The sequence below is a fragment of the Loxodonta africana genome, chromosome 11 (assembly GCF_030014295.1).
Source record: "Loxodonta africana isolate mLoxAfr1 chromosome 11, mLoxAfr1.hap2, whole genome shotgun sequence".
Classification (NCBI taxonomy): Eukaryota; Metazoa; Chordata; class Mammalia; order Proboscidea; family Elephantidae; genus Loxodonta; species Loxodonta africana.
In genome coordinates, this window is record NC_087352.1 from 94,962,566 (window position 1) to 94,977,276 (window position 14,711).

The 14,711-nt window shown below is 43.6% G+C and overlaps 1 protein-coding gene across 1 annotated transcript in view; it reads left to right on the forward strand.

The window, feature by feature from the left end:
• The window catches only part of LOC100659604 (disks large-associated protein 1), a 63,147-nt gene that overhangs the window by 31,899 nt on the left and 16,537 nt on the right, over positions 1–14,711 (forward strand). The window contains exon 3 of the mRNA XM_023543961.2: positions 640–1,061. Within this exon, the coding sequence (XP_023399729.2) occupies positions 640–1,061 (422 nt within the window). The remainder of the gene's footprint in view (positions 1–639; positions 1,062–14,711) is intronic.

Consider the following 14,711-nt stretch of genomic DNA (forward strand, 5'->3'; position numbering starts at 1 on the left):
GCAGGGAAGTACAGTATTCAAGAACTCTAGACCTGTAAGCTGATTTTTGCGCTAAAGGCTTTGTACCATGTTATAATGATGATCAATATGATCAAAAAACAGGTGAACCCTTTCCAGGGAAAGGAGTTGTGATTTTAAGAGAAGCCTAATGAAACCTTAGTTTGCTTTTAGGAAGTCTTATTTGGTAAGAACTGCTCTTAGGAAAATGTGGTTATGTAGGAGTTTTGGGGTTTTTTTGTTGTTGTTGTCTTTTTTTCGTCCATTTCTCGAAAAATTAAACAGACTAAGATAAATTTGATTACTTCCTTACCCATTATCATCCTGAATTTTAGGATTCAGGCCACCTCAGATTTGGGGAGGAAGTTGGACATTGGACATTATGTATACTGGCTTGGATAACTATACACTTTGTTCCACCGCTAAAATTTCTTTAGACATGCTTGCAAAGCCTCCATATTGAACAAAGACACATTTGTGTTCTTTGTATCAGAGCTAGCATGATCAATATGTGTCATCAAGGGCCTACCTCCAGCATACTGAGGAGATGAGACCCCTCATGGTCACACCCAAGGTACAAAGAATGTAGTTTCGCTTTAAGAAGTATCCCTAAGCTAAATCTCCTTTCTCTATTCTCCCAAGCTTCCGCAGGTTCACTCGATCCAACAGTGTGACCACAGCAGTACAGGCCGACCTGGACTTCCATGATAATCTGGAAAATTCCCTGGAATCTATAGAGGACAATTCATGTCCCAACCCAATGGCCAGACAGTTTTCCCGGGATGCCAGCACCTCAACAGTTAGCATTCAGGGCTCAGGAAACCACTACCACGCCTGTGCAGCAGACGATGACTTTGACACAGATTTCGACCCCTCTATTCTGCCTCCCCCGGATCCTTGGATTGACTCTATCACTGAAGATCCTCTTGAGGCTGTTCAAAGGTCAGTGTGTCACCGAGATGGCCACTGGTTTCTAAAGCTTCTTCAGGCAGAGCGAGACCGCATGGAAGGGTGGTGCCAGCAGATGGAGAGAGAAGAACGGGACAACAACCTGCCAGAGGACAGTAAGTAATGGCGCTGGCACCGCTGCGCCCATGGCTCGGGCTGGGGGTAACTTTGTGTTTTTAAACTTCGTTGTTATCTTCCCTGTCAGATTTACTTGTGTAGCCTTGCGATTTCTCACCCCAAATTGGAACTTGTAGAAAAGCTAGGCAGTTCCAGCTAGCCGTCTGAATGCCTGGTGTTGCTCAATACAAAGACACCGACTGGACAGTCGTAACACCTCCCTTAGCTCTAGATGGGAATACAAAGCTCAGCTTGGAGCTAGTCTCATGTTCCTACCATAGTTCCTCTTCCCCAGATGCTCCTGAAATACTGCTGATACTCAGGAAATTACAAATGATTCTAACTAGCTTCAAGGTACAGAGATACGTGTGTATCAGGCATTTAAAATATTTATGGTTTTGTCACTTTCATTGACATACGGTAGTAAGACAAGGCTAATATGTAGAGACCAGCAGAGGCCCATCCAAACCAAAAACCAAACCCAGTGCTGTGGAGTAGATTCCGACTCATAGCGACCCTATAGGACAGAGTAGAACTGCCCCCATAGAGTTTCCAAGGAGCGCCTGGAGGATTCGAACTGCCGACCCTTTGGTTAGCAGCCGTAGCACTTAACCATTACGCCACCAGGGTTTCCACACAGGCCCATACTTGCTTATATTCTCAAGCCTGGTGAGCATGCACTTTCTCTTTTAGGTTTTTGGGGAGGCCAGGGGTTGTCTAGAGAAATAGATTCAATAGGGTATGTAGAGAGAAGGAGAGAATGAGTTTTATTTTCAGGCATTGGCTTTATGATTGTGGGGGCTGGCCAGCTGAAAACCCATAGGACAGGAGGCAGACTAGAAACTTCAGCAGGATGCGTATGTCATACTCTTGAGATAGAATCCCTTCTCTCTGTGAAATCTCATTATTTTTGCTAGGGCCTTCAACCAATTGGATGAGGCTCCTCACATTATCAAGGGTAATTTTTACTTAGACTCAACTGGTTGTAAATGTTAATCCCATCTACAAAATACCTTCACAGCAACATCTGGACTAGTGTTTGATCAAACAACTGGGCACCATAGCCTAGCCCAGTTGGCATATAAAATTAACCATCACAGGGGGCAAACCTTCAGCCATTAAAGTAATTAACACAAATTCCAATTCAATGCATTAAAATAAATGATCTTTTCGAGGCCTTGTATACCATTGTGTTCAAACATTGCCTTCAAATAGCAATTCTTACTGATAACTAACAACAACAAAAAAAACAGATTATCTCAATTCTGAATCAAGTTTTAACACATTTTCAATAATCTCAAAATTGGAATATAGTTTATAATCAGTGTGTACTTTAATGTTCCCCCCCTCAAAAAAAAAAAAAACATTATTAAAGTGATAGTGAATCTTCTAATTGATGGTATATTTGAATCAAAGAAATAGTGGTAGGCATTAGAGCTTGCCTTCGCAGCTGTATGGGAACTGCCTAGAAAAGTATTGCCATGATGTGGCTCTTTCGACCCATTTGTATAACTACTATGTAACTTTGTATCACGAAAATTTACAAACATGAACAAAAAATAGAGAGTTTAATAGAATGAACCTCCACATGCCCAATCACACAGCTTCAACGATTGGCCAGTCTTATTTTTCACTTTCCCCCATTTCTGGCTGTTATTTGTGCCAGAGTATTTTAAAGACAGCTAAGGCATTGTGTCGTTTCACTGTGCAACTCACACTCAGGACATTTTCAAAAATATAACTAGCATGTACTATTGTCTCTAACAACAACAACAACAATTTCTCAATAATTAGACCTACAGCCTACTATACATCTTGTTAAAAAGACTTCACTAAAATAGACCAAACAAGTTGTGTCCAGGAGCAGTGAGCCTTTCCATAAAGGATGTGTTTTTTATGAAAATTAAGCCTGAAAAACAGGAGTTAGCAGGTTATGGGATTTCCTCTTCATGTCCACCGTCCACACACAGCTCCTTCTATGCTTACTCCTGCTTGAACTCTAGCAAACGGCCAACTGGTTTATTTGTTGCCTTTATGAGCAGCTTGGAAAATTAATAAATGTGTATCTGTAAATTTCCTTTTGCTCTTTCATATTTTGAGTGCAAACAACTTAGCATTGTAAATTTCCCTGACATTTCCTCCTACCTGTTAGTCCCATGGTGGACCCTAGTGGCACAGTGGTTAAGAACTCAGCTGCTAACCCAAAGGGCGGCAGTTCGAACCCAGCAGCCACTCTTTGGAGACCTCATGGGCAGTTCTACTCTGTCCTATAGGGTTGCTATGAGTCAGAATCCACTCGATAGTGACGGGTTTGGTTTTTTTTTTTTTTGGTTGGTTCCACAGCAGAATGAGCTGTATGTCTTGGTAACAGGTGAATGAAGCCCACTGGGCAGCAGGGGTGGTGTTGGTTGGGCCAGTCAATTAGAAAATCTTAGGAGTGGCATCTTCTTATTCTCCTTTCACCTGTGGGTGTACCCAGTGTTTATTAGTTCTTAAGTGCTCAGCTGCTAACCCCAAGGTCAGCGGTTTGAACCCACCAGCTGCCCCGCAGGAGAAAGATGTGTCAGTCTGCTTCCATAAAGATTACAGCTTTGGAAACCCTGTGATGCAGTTCTACTGTGCCCTGTAGGGTCGCTATGAGTCAGACTTGACTCGACAGCAAGTGGTAAGGAGAAACAGCATCTTACGTGGCTGCTCAACAGAACGAGCTACCTTTCAGATTTCTAGTCAATTATTTGGGTTCTCAAGTCTTGTTTTCCAGTGGGACCCAGGGAAGCTGCTCATATGACATTTTCTTTTCATTGGCCTTCCGATCCGAGATTAGATCTGCTTATCCCCAGCTTTATAATGATGCAGGAGGATAATTGCTTTATAGAGACTCAGAGAATAAAGGATTTGAGAAAAAAGGAGCTGTAAACATAAGTCAATGTATTTTGATACAACCACACATATTGGAAAGATGAAAATCTTGCCAGAAAACCAGGTTCTCATCCTGCATCTGGGATGGAAGAGAAGCATATTTGTATTTTGAAATGTACACTACTGGTCAAGTCCCAAAATAAAGAGCATCAAGGAACTGCCCTGCCATTTGTTGTTCTAGATCGTATTTCAGATGTTGCTTAAAACAATGATGTAGAAACAGGACTTACAAACATCTTCCATGGGAAGATATTTAATTGTAACACTATTTGTTGTAACAAGATTGGTTCTAAATAAAAATAATTTACTCTGTACACAGAAGTCCCACTGACACACCATTAATAAGCCCTTACTTCTTGAGGACTTTTTTGTGAGAGTAGCAATGAGTTTCCTCAGCTCTGCGTCTTCATTTTGGCAGATGTCTGTGAGGCCGCTCCCTGGGGTGAGGTGCGAGGGCCTTGGTTGCAGAATAGCCAACCTAACTAGGGGCGAGGGTAGTTTTGGTGCTTTGCTTTAAGGTACCCAAAGGAGCTGACTAGTCTTAGAAGGCGAGTATGCAGTGAAACCTTCTTCACTGGGGAGTGGCTACCTCTGTAGTGTGAAACGTATTTTAACATCAGAATTCCTTTTCTAATTAAAAAAAATTACACCAAATGCCAATAAACACAACAGGAAGAGCAGTGAAGCTGTTACAGGTCGTAGGAGAGATGGGGGCCCAGAGTCCTGTTTGCTGAGCCTCTTCTCCCCTCCCCTCCCCCAGCTAAGGTCCCTGACGACCTTCCCCACTCCCTAACCCCCCACACCCAAAAAACCCTCAGATTTCTAAGAACACAGTTTAAAAGCCAGTGACATATATGAATTAGTGAAAAGTCTAAATTATTTTAAATATTAAAATTATTAATTTTTGAAATAATTTTAGATCAAACTGCTAAAAGAGTTTGGGGATCAATGCCCTTTATACATGCTTTTAAAATTTACAAAAACCATTCAAATTAATACCATCTTATTCAGATCATCTTATTGCCCTCAAGCCTCAGCTGGGACCTCACCTCCCAGAAGTCTTTGTGAAATGCCTCCCCCTCAGCCTGAATTCAGTGTGGCTCCTTGATGCTTCTGAAACCCTGTCCATTTTCGTATCAGGTACCTCTGGTAGTATTTGATGACAGTCTGTGTACCTCCTTTTCTTACTAAAGTATGTGCCCTCAGAGGGCAGAAATCGTTCCTGCCGTCATCATCTTCAACTCCCAGCACCTCTCACAATGCCTGGTGCATAGTAGGGGATCAGTGAGTATGTAGTGAGTCCTTGTCTTAGGCCGGGTTTTCTAGAGAAACAAAACCATATATATACATATATATATTTATATATCATGGAGCAGTGGTTAAGAGCTCGGCAGCTAACCAAAAGGTCAGCAGTTCGAATCTACCAACCGCTCCTTGGAAACCCTATGGGACAGTTCTACTCTATATATAGAGTCACTATGAGTTGGAATTGACTCAACAGCAACAGGTTTGGTTTTGGTTCTAAATGTATACATATACATATATAAACACACACATATATACACATACACATATATACATATATATGTATTGTGTGTGTGTGTATATTATATATATGTATTTTGTATGTATATATAGAGAGAGAGGTTTACATCAAGGAAATGGCTCACACAGTTATAGAGGCTGGAAGATCCCAAGTCCGTGGGTCAGGCATCAGGCTGGAGGCTTCTACTGATTTATGGAGCTGCAGGGGTCAGACAGCAGTCTGCTGGCTCAAGGCTGTGAAGGCTGATGAATACAGGATTGGCGCATAAGATGGCAAGCTGCTGGCTCAAGTCCCAAGACCTGGAGCCAAATGCAGGATCCAGAGCAGAGAAAAGCCAGCAAGCTTTGCCAGAAACCCCACATATATTGGATGCAGGCCACACCCCCAGGGAAACTCCCTTTCCACTAAGTGGCTGCTCATAGCATATCCCATCATGAAAGAGATTACATTATATCAGATCTCGTCGTGGAGGTGACTGTATCATTCCATAACTGCCAAACTACATCATAACTGCCAAACTGCTGAGAATCATGGCCCAGCCAAGTTGACACAGAACATTAACTATCGCAGTCCTCAAAATAATTTGGAAATTCTGTCTCACAAAATTATTTTTCTTAGCAATACCTTTCTTCCTAAGTAGCTAAACAATACTCAATAAATAGTATTGTCTATACATCTTTTTTTTTTTTTTATATATATATATATATATATACATCTATTGTTGCTGAAAGCTGGTATGGGCACTCACTTGTGAGGGGATAAGCTCTTGCACTCACTGAAGGTACCATATTTTTTACGCAAATAAGAGACATTATATGTTTTTGCCAACTGCACAACCTCCTTGTACATTATTTTCCTAAGTGTGCTCTGAGCGTTATATGCGTGGGTGTGTTATTTGCAAAAATATGTATGAGACTTGGCAGAGAGAGATGAACACCTACCAGAGATAGGGTAGAAAGGATTTCTGTGCTGCTCAGTTGAACACTGTAGATGAGCCCCATGTGCCCCTCCCAGCGCTGAGACAATTCCATTCCACAAACGATTGAACGCTTTCTAAATTTTTCATTCTCTGGGAAATGCAGAATAGGAGCTTCAATCTATTAGTTTTCAGTCTATTAGGATTCCAAAATTCTAAACAGCACAGAGATAAACGATTATGCCTGGGTCAAAGAGTCACCCATCTCAAAGGAGTCCAATACAAATCAGTGAGGATCTGGCCATAAAGCAGGAGCAGGGACAATATAAGTACATGAAAGAATATTTATCTTGTCCTCAGACTGTGGTCTAGAGACTTTGACAGGTGGCATTTTATTTGCCTTCAGAACAGTTCTCTGGCAGTATCTTGTCCAAGGTCACAGAACACAGAAGTGTCTGATAGAACAGATACAACATGAAAAACGTCTGAAGAGATAATTATACTTTGTGTGTTGCTTGGCACTGTCCTCTGTAAAACGCTCCATACGCATCTGTGTCTGATTCCTTGGCAGCCATAGTTCTCTTCTGATGACCAGCCCTGGAGTTGCAGAGGGCCTTTGTTTTCCTAGTTCTCTGATTTAACCTTTTCTTTTTTTATAAGAGCGGTAGTAAGAAAGAGAGACCAATCCTGTTTCACAGCCATAGACAATTTCTAAGTAACTAGAATATTTTTATTTTTAATCTGTGTGCACCCAGAAAAAAATAGCTTGGATATATAGGTCAAGCACGGATCCATCTTCTCTTAGCCAAGCCCCCTTCTGTGTTCTTAAGGTCTTATACAAGGGGAGCTACACGAGGGAGGTGACTTCTTCACAAAGATCTGGTCTTTAAAGCCATCATGGAAAGATTAATAGGATAGAGTTAGAGAAAGGGAGATTCTAATAATACTTGCTCGCTTTTTTTATGTGGGGTACCAAAATTGTCTCAAATTTGAATAAGTACAAATGTTTGGAAAAGAACTCGTTTGCTCTATGGTAACTCAGAGTACAAATTTTGGGCATGAAGGTGGTTGTAATTATCTTTCTCTACTGAACCAGTCGATTCCAACTCATCGCAACCCCATGTATGTCAGAATAGAACTGTGTTCCATAGGATTTTCAGTGGCCAATTTTTCAGAAGTAGATTGCCAAGCCTTTCTTCCAAAGTGCCTCTGGGTGGATTCAACCTCTAACCTTTTGGTTAGCAGCTGAGCATGTCCACCTATTTCTCTATCAAAAACCAAGCCCATTGCCATTGAGTCTATTCCAACTCATAGCTCCCTATAGGATAGAGTAGAACTGCTCCATAGGGTTTCCAAAGAGCAGCTGCTGGATTCAAACTGCCAACCTCTTGGTTAGCAGCTGAGCTCTTAACCGCTATGCCGCCAGGGCTTCATTTCTCTATTAGAGAGTTGAAAAGAGTCAGTCTGCTTTTAAATAATTACTCAGTTATCAATTATTTTATGGTGCCATTATACTACTTCTGAAAGCTGCTTCCTAAGGATATTGTTTTGGCATTCTAGGGGCTGGAAAACACTTTCCTAGGTTACCCGAAACTGAGTAAGGGTGGGTAACAAAGGGCCAGCGGAACACAAGCAATACTGGTAGCCTAGTAACCCCAAGCTATCTTTTGAAAAGTATAACTAGAAACTCCTTGGGTGTGTGGAGCTATTATTTTACCTGATAAAACAAAAGCAGAGCAAAGACTTTAGCTCTTGCTTTAAACCTTCAGCCCTCACTTCGATAGTTTGTTTCTGGCTTGATAACAAAATAAGGAGAATCTTCAGCGAGCGGGGGTTCCTCCAAACCACAGCAGCTGACGGCGCGCTTGTTCTCTCAGCACTCTATGTAAAATGATACAGGCTTTTCCCAGACAATGGGGCTCTTGTGTGAAACAGCTGTCTCAGGAGATGGCTCAGTGCTATTTGACAGGGGCTTGTATGTTACATAGATACGTCTGGTGTTATCTAACCAGGAATGAAACTACCAGATGGGACTGAACGCTTCGAACCCGGAATGCAGCCGGCCGCTGAGGCGGGGGGAAAGGGGAGGCTAGGGTTTCAATTACCTGCGTATTGTACTTGGAAATCTACCTTTGTCTCCTGAATGGTGGGCAACTTATATGTGGAATTTTCAGGCTTTATCTGAAGCTAACTGATAAACCTAGAGCGTGTACGGGAGGCAGACTGATTCCACTTTAACTTTGCCCAGTAATAGATTCCAAGTCAGAGAAACTTGGCCTGGGGCCCCCCAAGCCCTGCGCGCCTTGACAGCCAATGTGGGCTGTAATGCAACCTGCCCTGGGGCTTGTGTGGGTTCAGGTTTGCTTACGGAAGCTGTGCACGGCCATTCCTGTGAGGGGCTATCAGCGCAATCTCTGCCCAGTCTTGCCTTTGGTGCGTTTCTGCAGCCCGTGAAATTCTGGGTGCAGATAAGGCAGCAGGCTGTACCTCTGGCATTCCCGAGCCCGGCTGGATGTCCGAGTGGGGAGTGTAGGGCGCATCCTAGCTCTGTTCTGGGTTGGTCTCATCTTACTTTTGATGTGAACTTTCAAAAGAAACGTCCTGCCCCCCCCCACGCCCACCCACCCACCCACACACACGCACACGCACACTGCCTAGTCCCTCTTTAAGAGCTGGCCAACCTGAAATTAAGTGACCACAGAGGAGGTGGCGATGGAAAGGAACTCGTGTGTGCGGTGTGCTGGGGTTTACCCTTCTTGAGCGCTCAGTTCACTTTACTTTGGGTGGCGCTGGGCACAGGAGGAGCACGTTGGTGCTGGGAGGGCGTCAGGGAACATCTTCAGCCTTGTCCTTTGGCTGGGATGTGAGGGAGAGATATGGCAAGCTGAGGGCAGAACCAGGCCTGGAAACATGGCCTGTCCTCAGACCCCTGGTGTTTCCAAACGGCCTCTAATAACACCTGTTGGTCATGTTTTCCAACAGTTATTCCTGTGGCATAGAATTAACTTCAAACCCAGCACCCACCCTTTCCGAGGGAAATGTAAACTAATTTCATTTCATTCAACTTTCAAGGGCTTAAAAACTGTATTTATCTGTGTGATGTATAAAAAAAAGAAAGAAGGAAAAAAATCTGTTGCCATCAAGTCAATTCTGATTTATGGCAATTGCATGAGTAGAACTACTCCATAGGATTTTCTTTTTAATCTTTATGGAAGCAGATCACCAGGCCTCTCTTCTGAAGTGCTGATGGGTGGGATCAAGCCGCTAGTAGTAGCCGAGTGCAAACTGTTAGCAGCACACAGGGATGCCGCGTGAGCATGATGTTTCTATTTCATGGCTGGTGTCGGTTGAGATATGGATCAGAAACATAACCATCTTTTATGACAAGGAATCCTGGCGGGTTATGGGCTGGGGGAAAAAAAAAAAACAAACACCAAAATTAGCTGAGTTTTTGAAAATTGTTCTTTAAAAACAAAATGTTTTTCTCCATGTTTTAGTTCTGTAGAGTTCTGGTTTTAGCGTATGGGAAATTTTTTACTTGAGAATTCTATTCTCTCTTCATTAGTTTCAGCTCCTTAAAAAAAAAAGGCCACTGGTTAAAGGCAGAACAGCCACTGTTTGTCAGGAATGAAATGTATCTGTGTCTGCTCCTTGGACCTTTTGTTGACAGCAGCTCTGGATCACAAATGTGCTGGAGAGGCAGCTGGGCAGGAGGCTGGAGACATTCTTTTCCACAAGGACACACTCGTAAATAAGAATGTGTTCCACATGGGTCATCCCAGCTCGGTGAAATCGCAGAAATTTAGGCTGACAAGTCTACATGACTTTGAAGTAAGTGGGTGGACCCACTTTTTTTTAATTCCTTTTTTCTCTTTTACCCTAAAGTTTACAACATTAAAAAGAAAAAAGTCAGATGAGTAAAAGGAAGCCAAAACTTGAAGATAAGGAAGTTTAATTCACCCATATACCAGTTTAGTTTATCTCAGATGACTTGGCACTTCCAGCCCAGCCAATACAACCAGCATTATAGATGGAAACCCAAGAGGAATATTATCCCAGCTAAAACTATACTGTGAAATGTTAACATGCTCAGCTGCTAACTGAAAGGTTGGAGGTTCAAGTCCACCCAGAGGCTCCTCAGAAGAAAGCCGTGGGGATCTACTTCAGGAAAATCAGCCACTGAAAACCCCATGGAGCACAGTTGTCTTCTAACACATATGGGGTCACACCATGAGTTGGAATCAACTTGACAGAGGCTGGTAAAAGACTATATTAGCTAACTAGACAAGTTTATAACTTAAAAGGGGCTCTAGATGCAGTAAAATTTAAAAGAATCCAAATGGTTAAGGCCTGGAATGTTGTCGTTAATTAATTTTTCTGGTTAACATAGAGTTTTGTAGCTGACTCAGCTAATTTCAAAATATATTCCTTCAACAAGGTGCTAGGGTTACACAGACATAATCCATGCCATCAAAGAGTTCATGTTGTGGTTGGAAAGACAGACATAAACCCATCATGCTGGGAAGACTGTGGAAAGGCAGAGACGGAGCCATGCGTGGAAGTCTGAGGAGTGAGGAGGGGAGAAGAGAGAGGTCAGGACAGCTTTCTGGAGGAGGCGAGGAGAGCTGAATCTGAAGAGATGAGAAGGGGGAGGGACTAGTCCAGGGACCCAGGGGGAGAGACTTCCTGACAACCTGGCGTAGTGTGCAGCAGGAACAGAGACACTGAGGAGTGGAACAGCACAGGGAGTTGGGAAACTGGAAACCTGGAGCACTTACAGAGTGAGCCAAGGTAAGACTGGGCAGGTGGACCTTCCCTAAAGCCACTGGAGGCAGTTTCAGGCTTATCCCATGGATGATAAGAGACCATGAAAAAGTTTTAAGTGTGGGAATTATATGAAATAAGAAAACTCTCTAGTTCCCTTAATAAAACCAAACCTCCAAGGTGGGCAAGGGAGGGAGAGTATTCATACTGTGGGGGAGGGGGCCTAAGCCTTGGAGCCCTAATTAAACCAACAGAGGAATCCTGAGGGGAAAACGCCTTTGTGGAGACAAGCGGTGCCCAGTGGGTATGTATGCTACTCTGAAGCTGTGTGGTTGGTACACAGTGGAGTTACACATTTGAGAAACCTAAATGTATGAAAAAGTAGTTGAAACTAGGAGAGTGGATGAGCTTACTCAGGGAAATAGGAAAGTGGGTAGAAAAGTGGCTCCAGGACTGAATTTTGTGTTCCACATTTAAAAGCCAGAGTGAGAGGGAAGTCCATAAAGAACAGAGAAGTAAGTTCCAGAGAGAAACAAAGTGAAGCAGGGAGTGTGCTGCGTCAGAAGCAGCAGAGAGGTCCAGGAAGGCAAGAAGGGTGGGGGAAAGCCAGATGCAGTGAATAGAGGAACACACGGAGGTTGAGGAAGTTGAGGGAGAACAGGCATTCTACACTTTGGGGAATTTGGGGTTTCAGAGGGAGAATTTTATATTAGCTGGAAGGGATCATGAGGCTGGGAAGGAATTTTTTCCCTCAGAATGGGAGAGACTCAAGGATGCTTGTAGGCATCTCACTAGCAGAGAGGCAGAGACTGCAGAGAGAGGGACTAACCCAGGGAACCAGGTCTCAGAGGCGCCTGGAGAGAATCAGGCATGGACACAGGTGGATGGGAAGTACAGATGTAAAAATGGGATGGTGGTCCCTCTAATTTTACAAAGCGGAAGGAGAATCTAGACCAACAGCTCAAGGCTAATTCCTGTGAGGTGGAGGTCAGACTTGCCTCTTCTCTCCACCATTCTTACCAATTCTGATACCAACCATCCCTCCCAAGTCACTCTCTACCTCTCTGCTGAGTTCAAAAATTCATTGCAATGGCCACACAGAACTCACAGACCATACTCATAGTAATAGAGTATATTAGGGAAGTAACAGGTTATAATTCAAGTTCAGGCATGCTCAGGATAGACTTCTTCAATCAGGACAGCCTCTTCTCAGCCATGCCCACAGGCACACCTCTCTCAGGCCTTTGGCCTCTGTTCAGCTCCGGCAAGTGTTATAAAGCTCTTTTACCTCTGCCAATAAGTGCTCTGAGGCACCCTACTCCACCAGCAAGCCTCCTGCCCAAAGGTGCTCAGCTTTCTCACTCCGTGGGCCGGGCCGTCTCCTGCTGGTCTCCTGCCTTGCTACCGTTTCTCTGCTGTCGCTTCTCACAGTCTTCAGTGTTACAGCTCTCTCTCAGTCTCCTGGTTCCGGGAGCTTCTCAGTGCAGGGATCCCAGGTCCAAAGGATGCTCTCTGCTCCTGGCTCTTCTTCCTTGATGGTGGTGAGATCCTCTCCTCCTACGTCTGGGATGGCTTATTTTAAGCTTAGCAGGATCGCAAAACTGGCCAATCCCCTAGGTGGGCCACAATTACCTTATTTGCACAGTCCCACTCAGTCACTTAGGTGGGAGTTACAAGACCATGGCGAGAAAGGCCACACAAAAATGATCCATCACACCACAGTAGACGTAGAAAAGTCTTTAGGGTGGGGGCAGTTAGGGAGACTTAAGGGACTGTGTAGGGGAGTAAGTAAATATTAGGAGAGAAAAAGCATTGAGAGTATTCATGCCTAATTCCTTCTGTTTTCTTCATCTTGTAGGAGGCAAGGTTATTGTTGAAGTTGAGGGAATAGTGGTTGACTTCAGAGTGAATAAAAGTCAGGAAATGAGGATCAGAGGGAGGTCACCTAAAATATCTTGAAGGAGTAACAGGCAGCAATGAAAGATCGGCTGGGTTTGGAGACCACGGGTTGGTTTGTAGAGGCACTAGACCACACTGTTAAGTGCCATGTAGAACAGGGTGGGAATACAGCTCAACAGGCTGGCAGAGTTTATCTGGCATACTCTTTGTACTAGAAGATAGACTTTGTTTTTCAGGAGAAACTGCTGCTAGTGAGGAGCGTTCTGACACTTCATTTTGCAGGCAGTCTGTTTTCTGTGCAAGATTCCAGCTGGGTGGTCTGGTGTTTAGCATTGGCTAAGCATCTGCTTCCCTCTGTGCATCTTTATTACCCTTACTGTTGACCATCATTCTAGCACTGATATGTGGGGGGAATCTGAACCAGACTATACGAAACCAAAACCAAACCCATTGCCATTGAGTTGATTCTGACTATCAAACTTGAAACCAAACCCCTTGCTGTCGAGTCAATTCCAACTCGTAACGACCCTATAGGACAGAGTAGAACTGCCCCATACTGCTGGCCTTTTGGTTAGCAACTAGGCTCTTAACCACTGCTCCTCCAGGGCTCCCGGCTATACCAAGAGGTACAAAAATCTGGGCCCCTGAATAATTTTTATGGATTTTTTTATACATACAGACAAGAGACATTATTCACCCACTCACTGACACTTGTGAGAAACTGCCTGAATAAATGCCACCAAAAATGGGGATATTCAATCAGATTACACTACTGGGGAAAGAGGTCCTCGTGTGAAGTTTAGTGGGAGAAATAATTCCCTGTGAGAGATTATGCCACCTTTTAGTTTCCCAGATGAATGTCCAAGAACTAAAGAATGCAGATAGGATCTATATAATTCCTGCTGCATTCTAGTAATTTACATATATTGTTTTATTAATCAACAATCTTATGAAGATAATGTCATGTCCATATGACAGATGAAGAAAACTGAGTCTGAGGGTATAATAAACTCTCCCAAGATCCTTTGCTGCTAAGTGGTGAAGCTGCTCTTTCCTGATTCCAACACCTCTGCTCTTTCTGGTCACCACAGCACCACTGAGAAGCTGTGTGACCTCAGGGGAGATCACTGTAGTCTGATCCCAAATTTTCTCAAATGAAATGACAATGTCTGCCCTGCCTCCCAGAATCTTATGAGGCTCAGATTAGATAAGCATATGAAAGTGCTTTGAAATCCAGGGTGATAATAATCTAAGTAGGCAGATTTTGCAAAGGCAACAGTGATGGCCTTCCAGTAAGTAGCTCTCCCTGGCTTTGGCAGTGAACTAACCCAGACCTTTCCTGTCTACTACCAGCTCTCCCTAAATGTCTCTTGTGGAGTGAGAGGCTCCTAGAATGATAAGAGGGGGAGTTAATGATGAGGCACCCACTTCGTCAACAGAAGGAACTCAGTTCAACAGCATTTCATGGTGTTGTTTTATACTTCCACTGAGCGAGAGACTAAAAAAGAGTTGGGAAGGAAAAGGGAAGGAAGGAAGTGGTCTAAAAAAAAATCACTGTCTGGGTGCCAGTGAGGCGCCTAGGGAGACTAGGCTTACCTATATGAA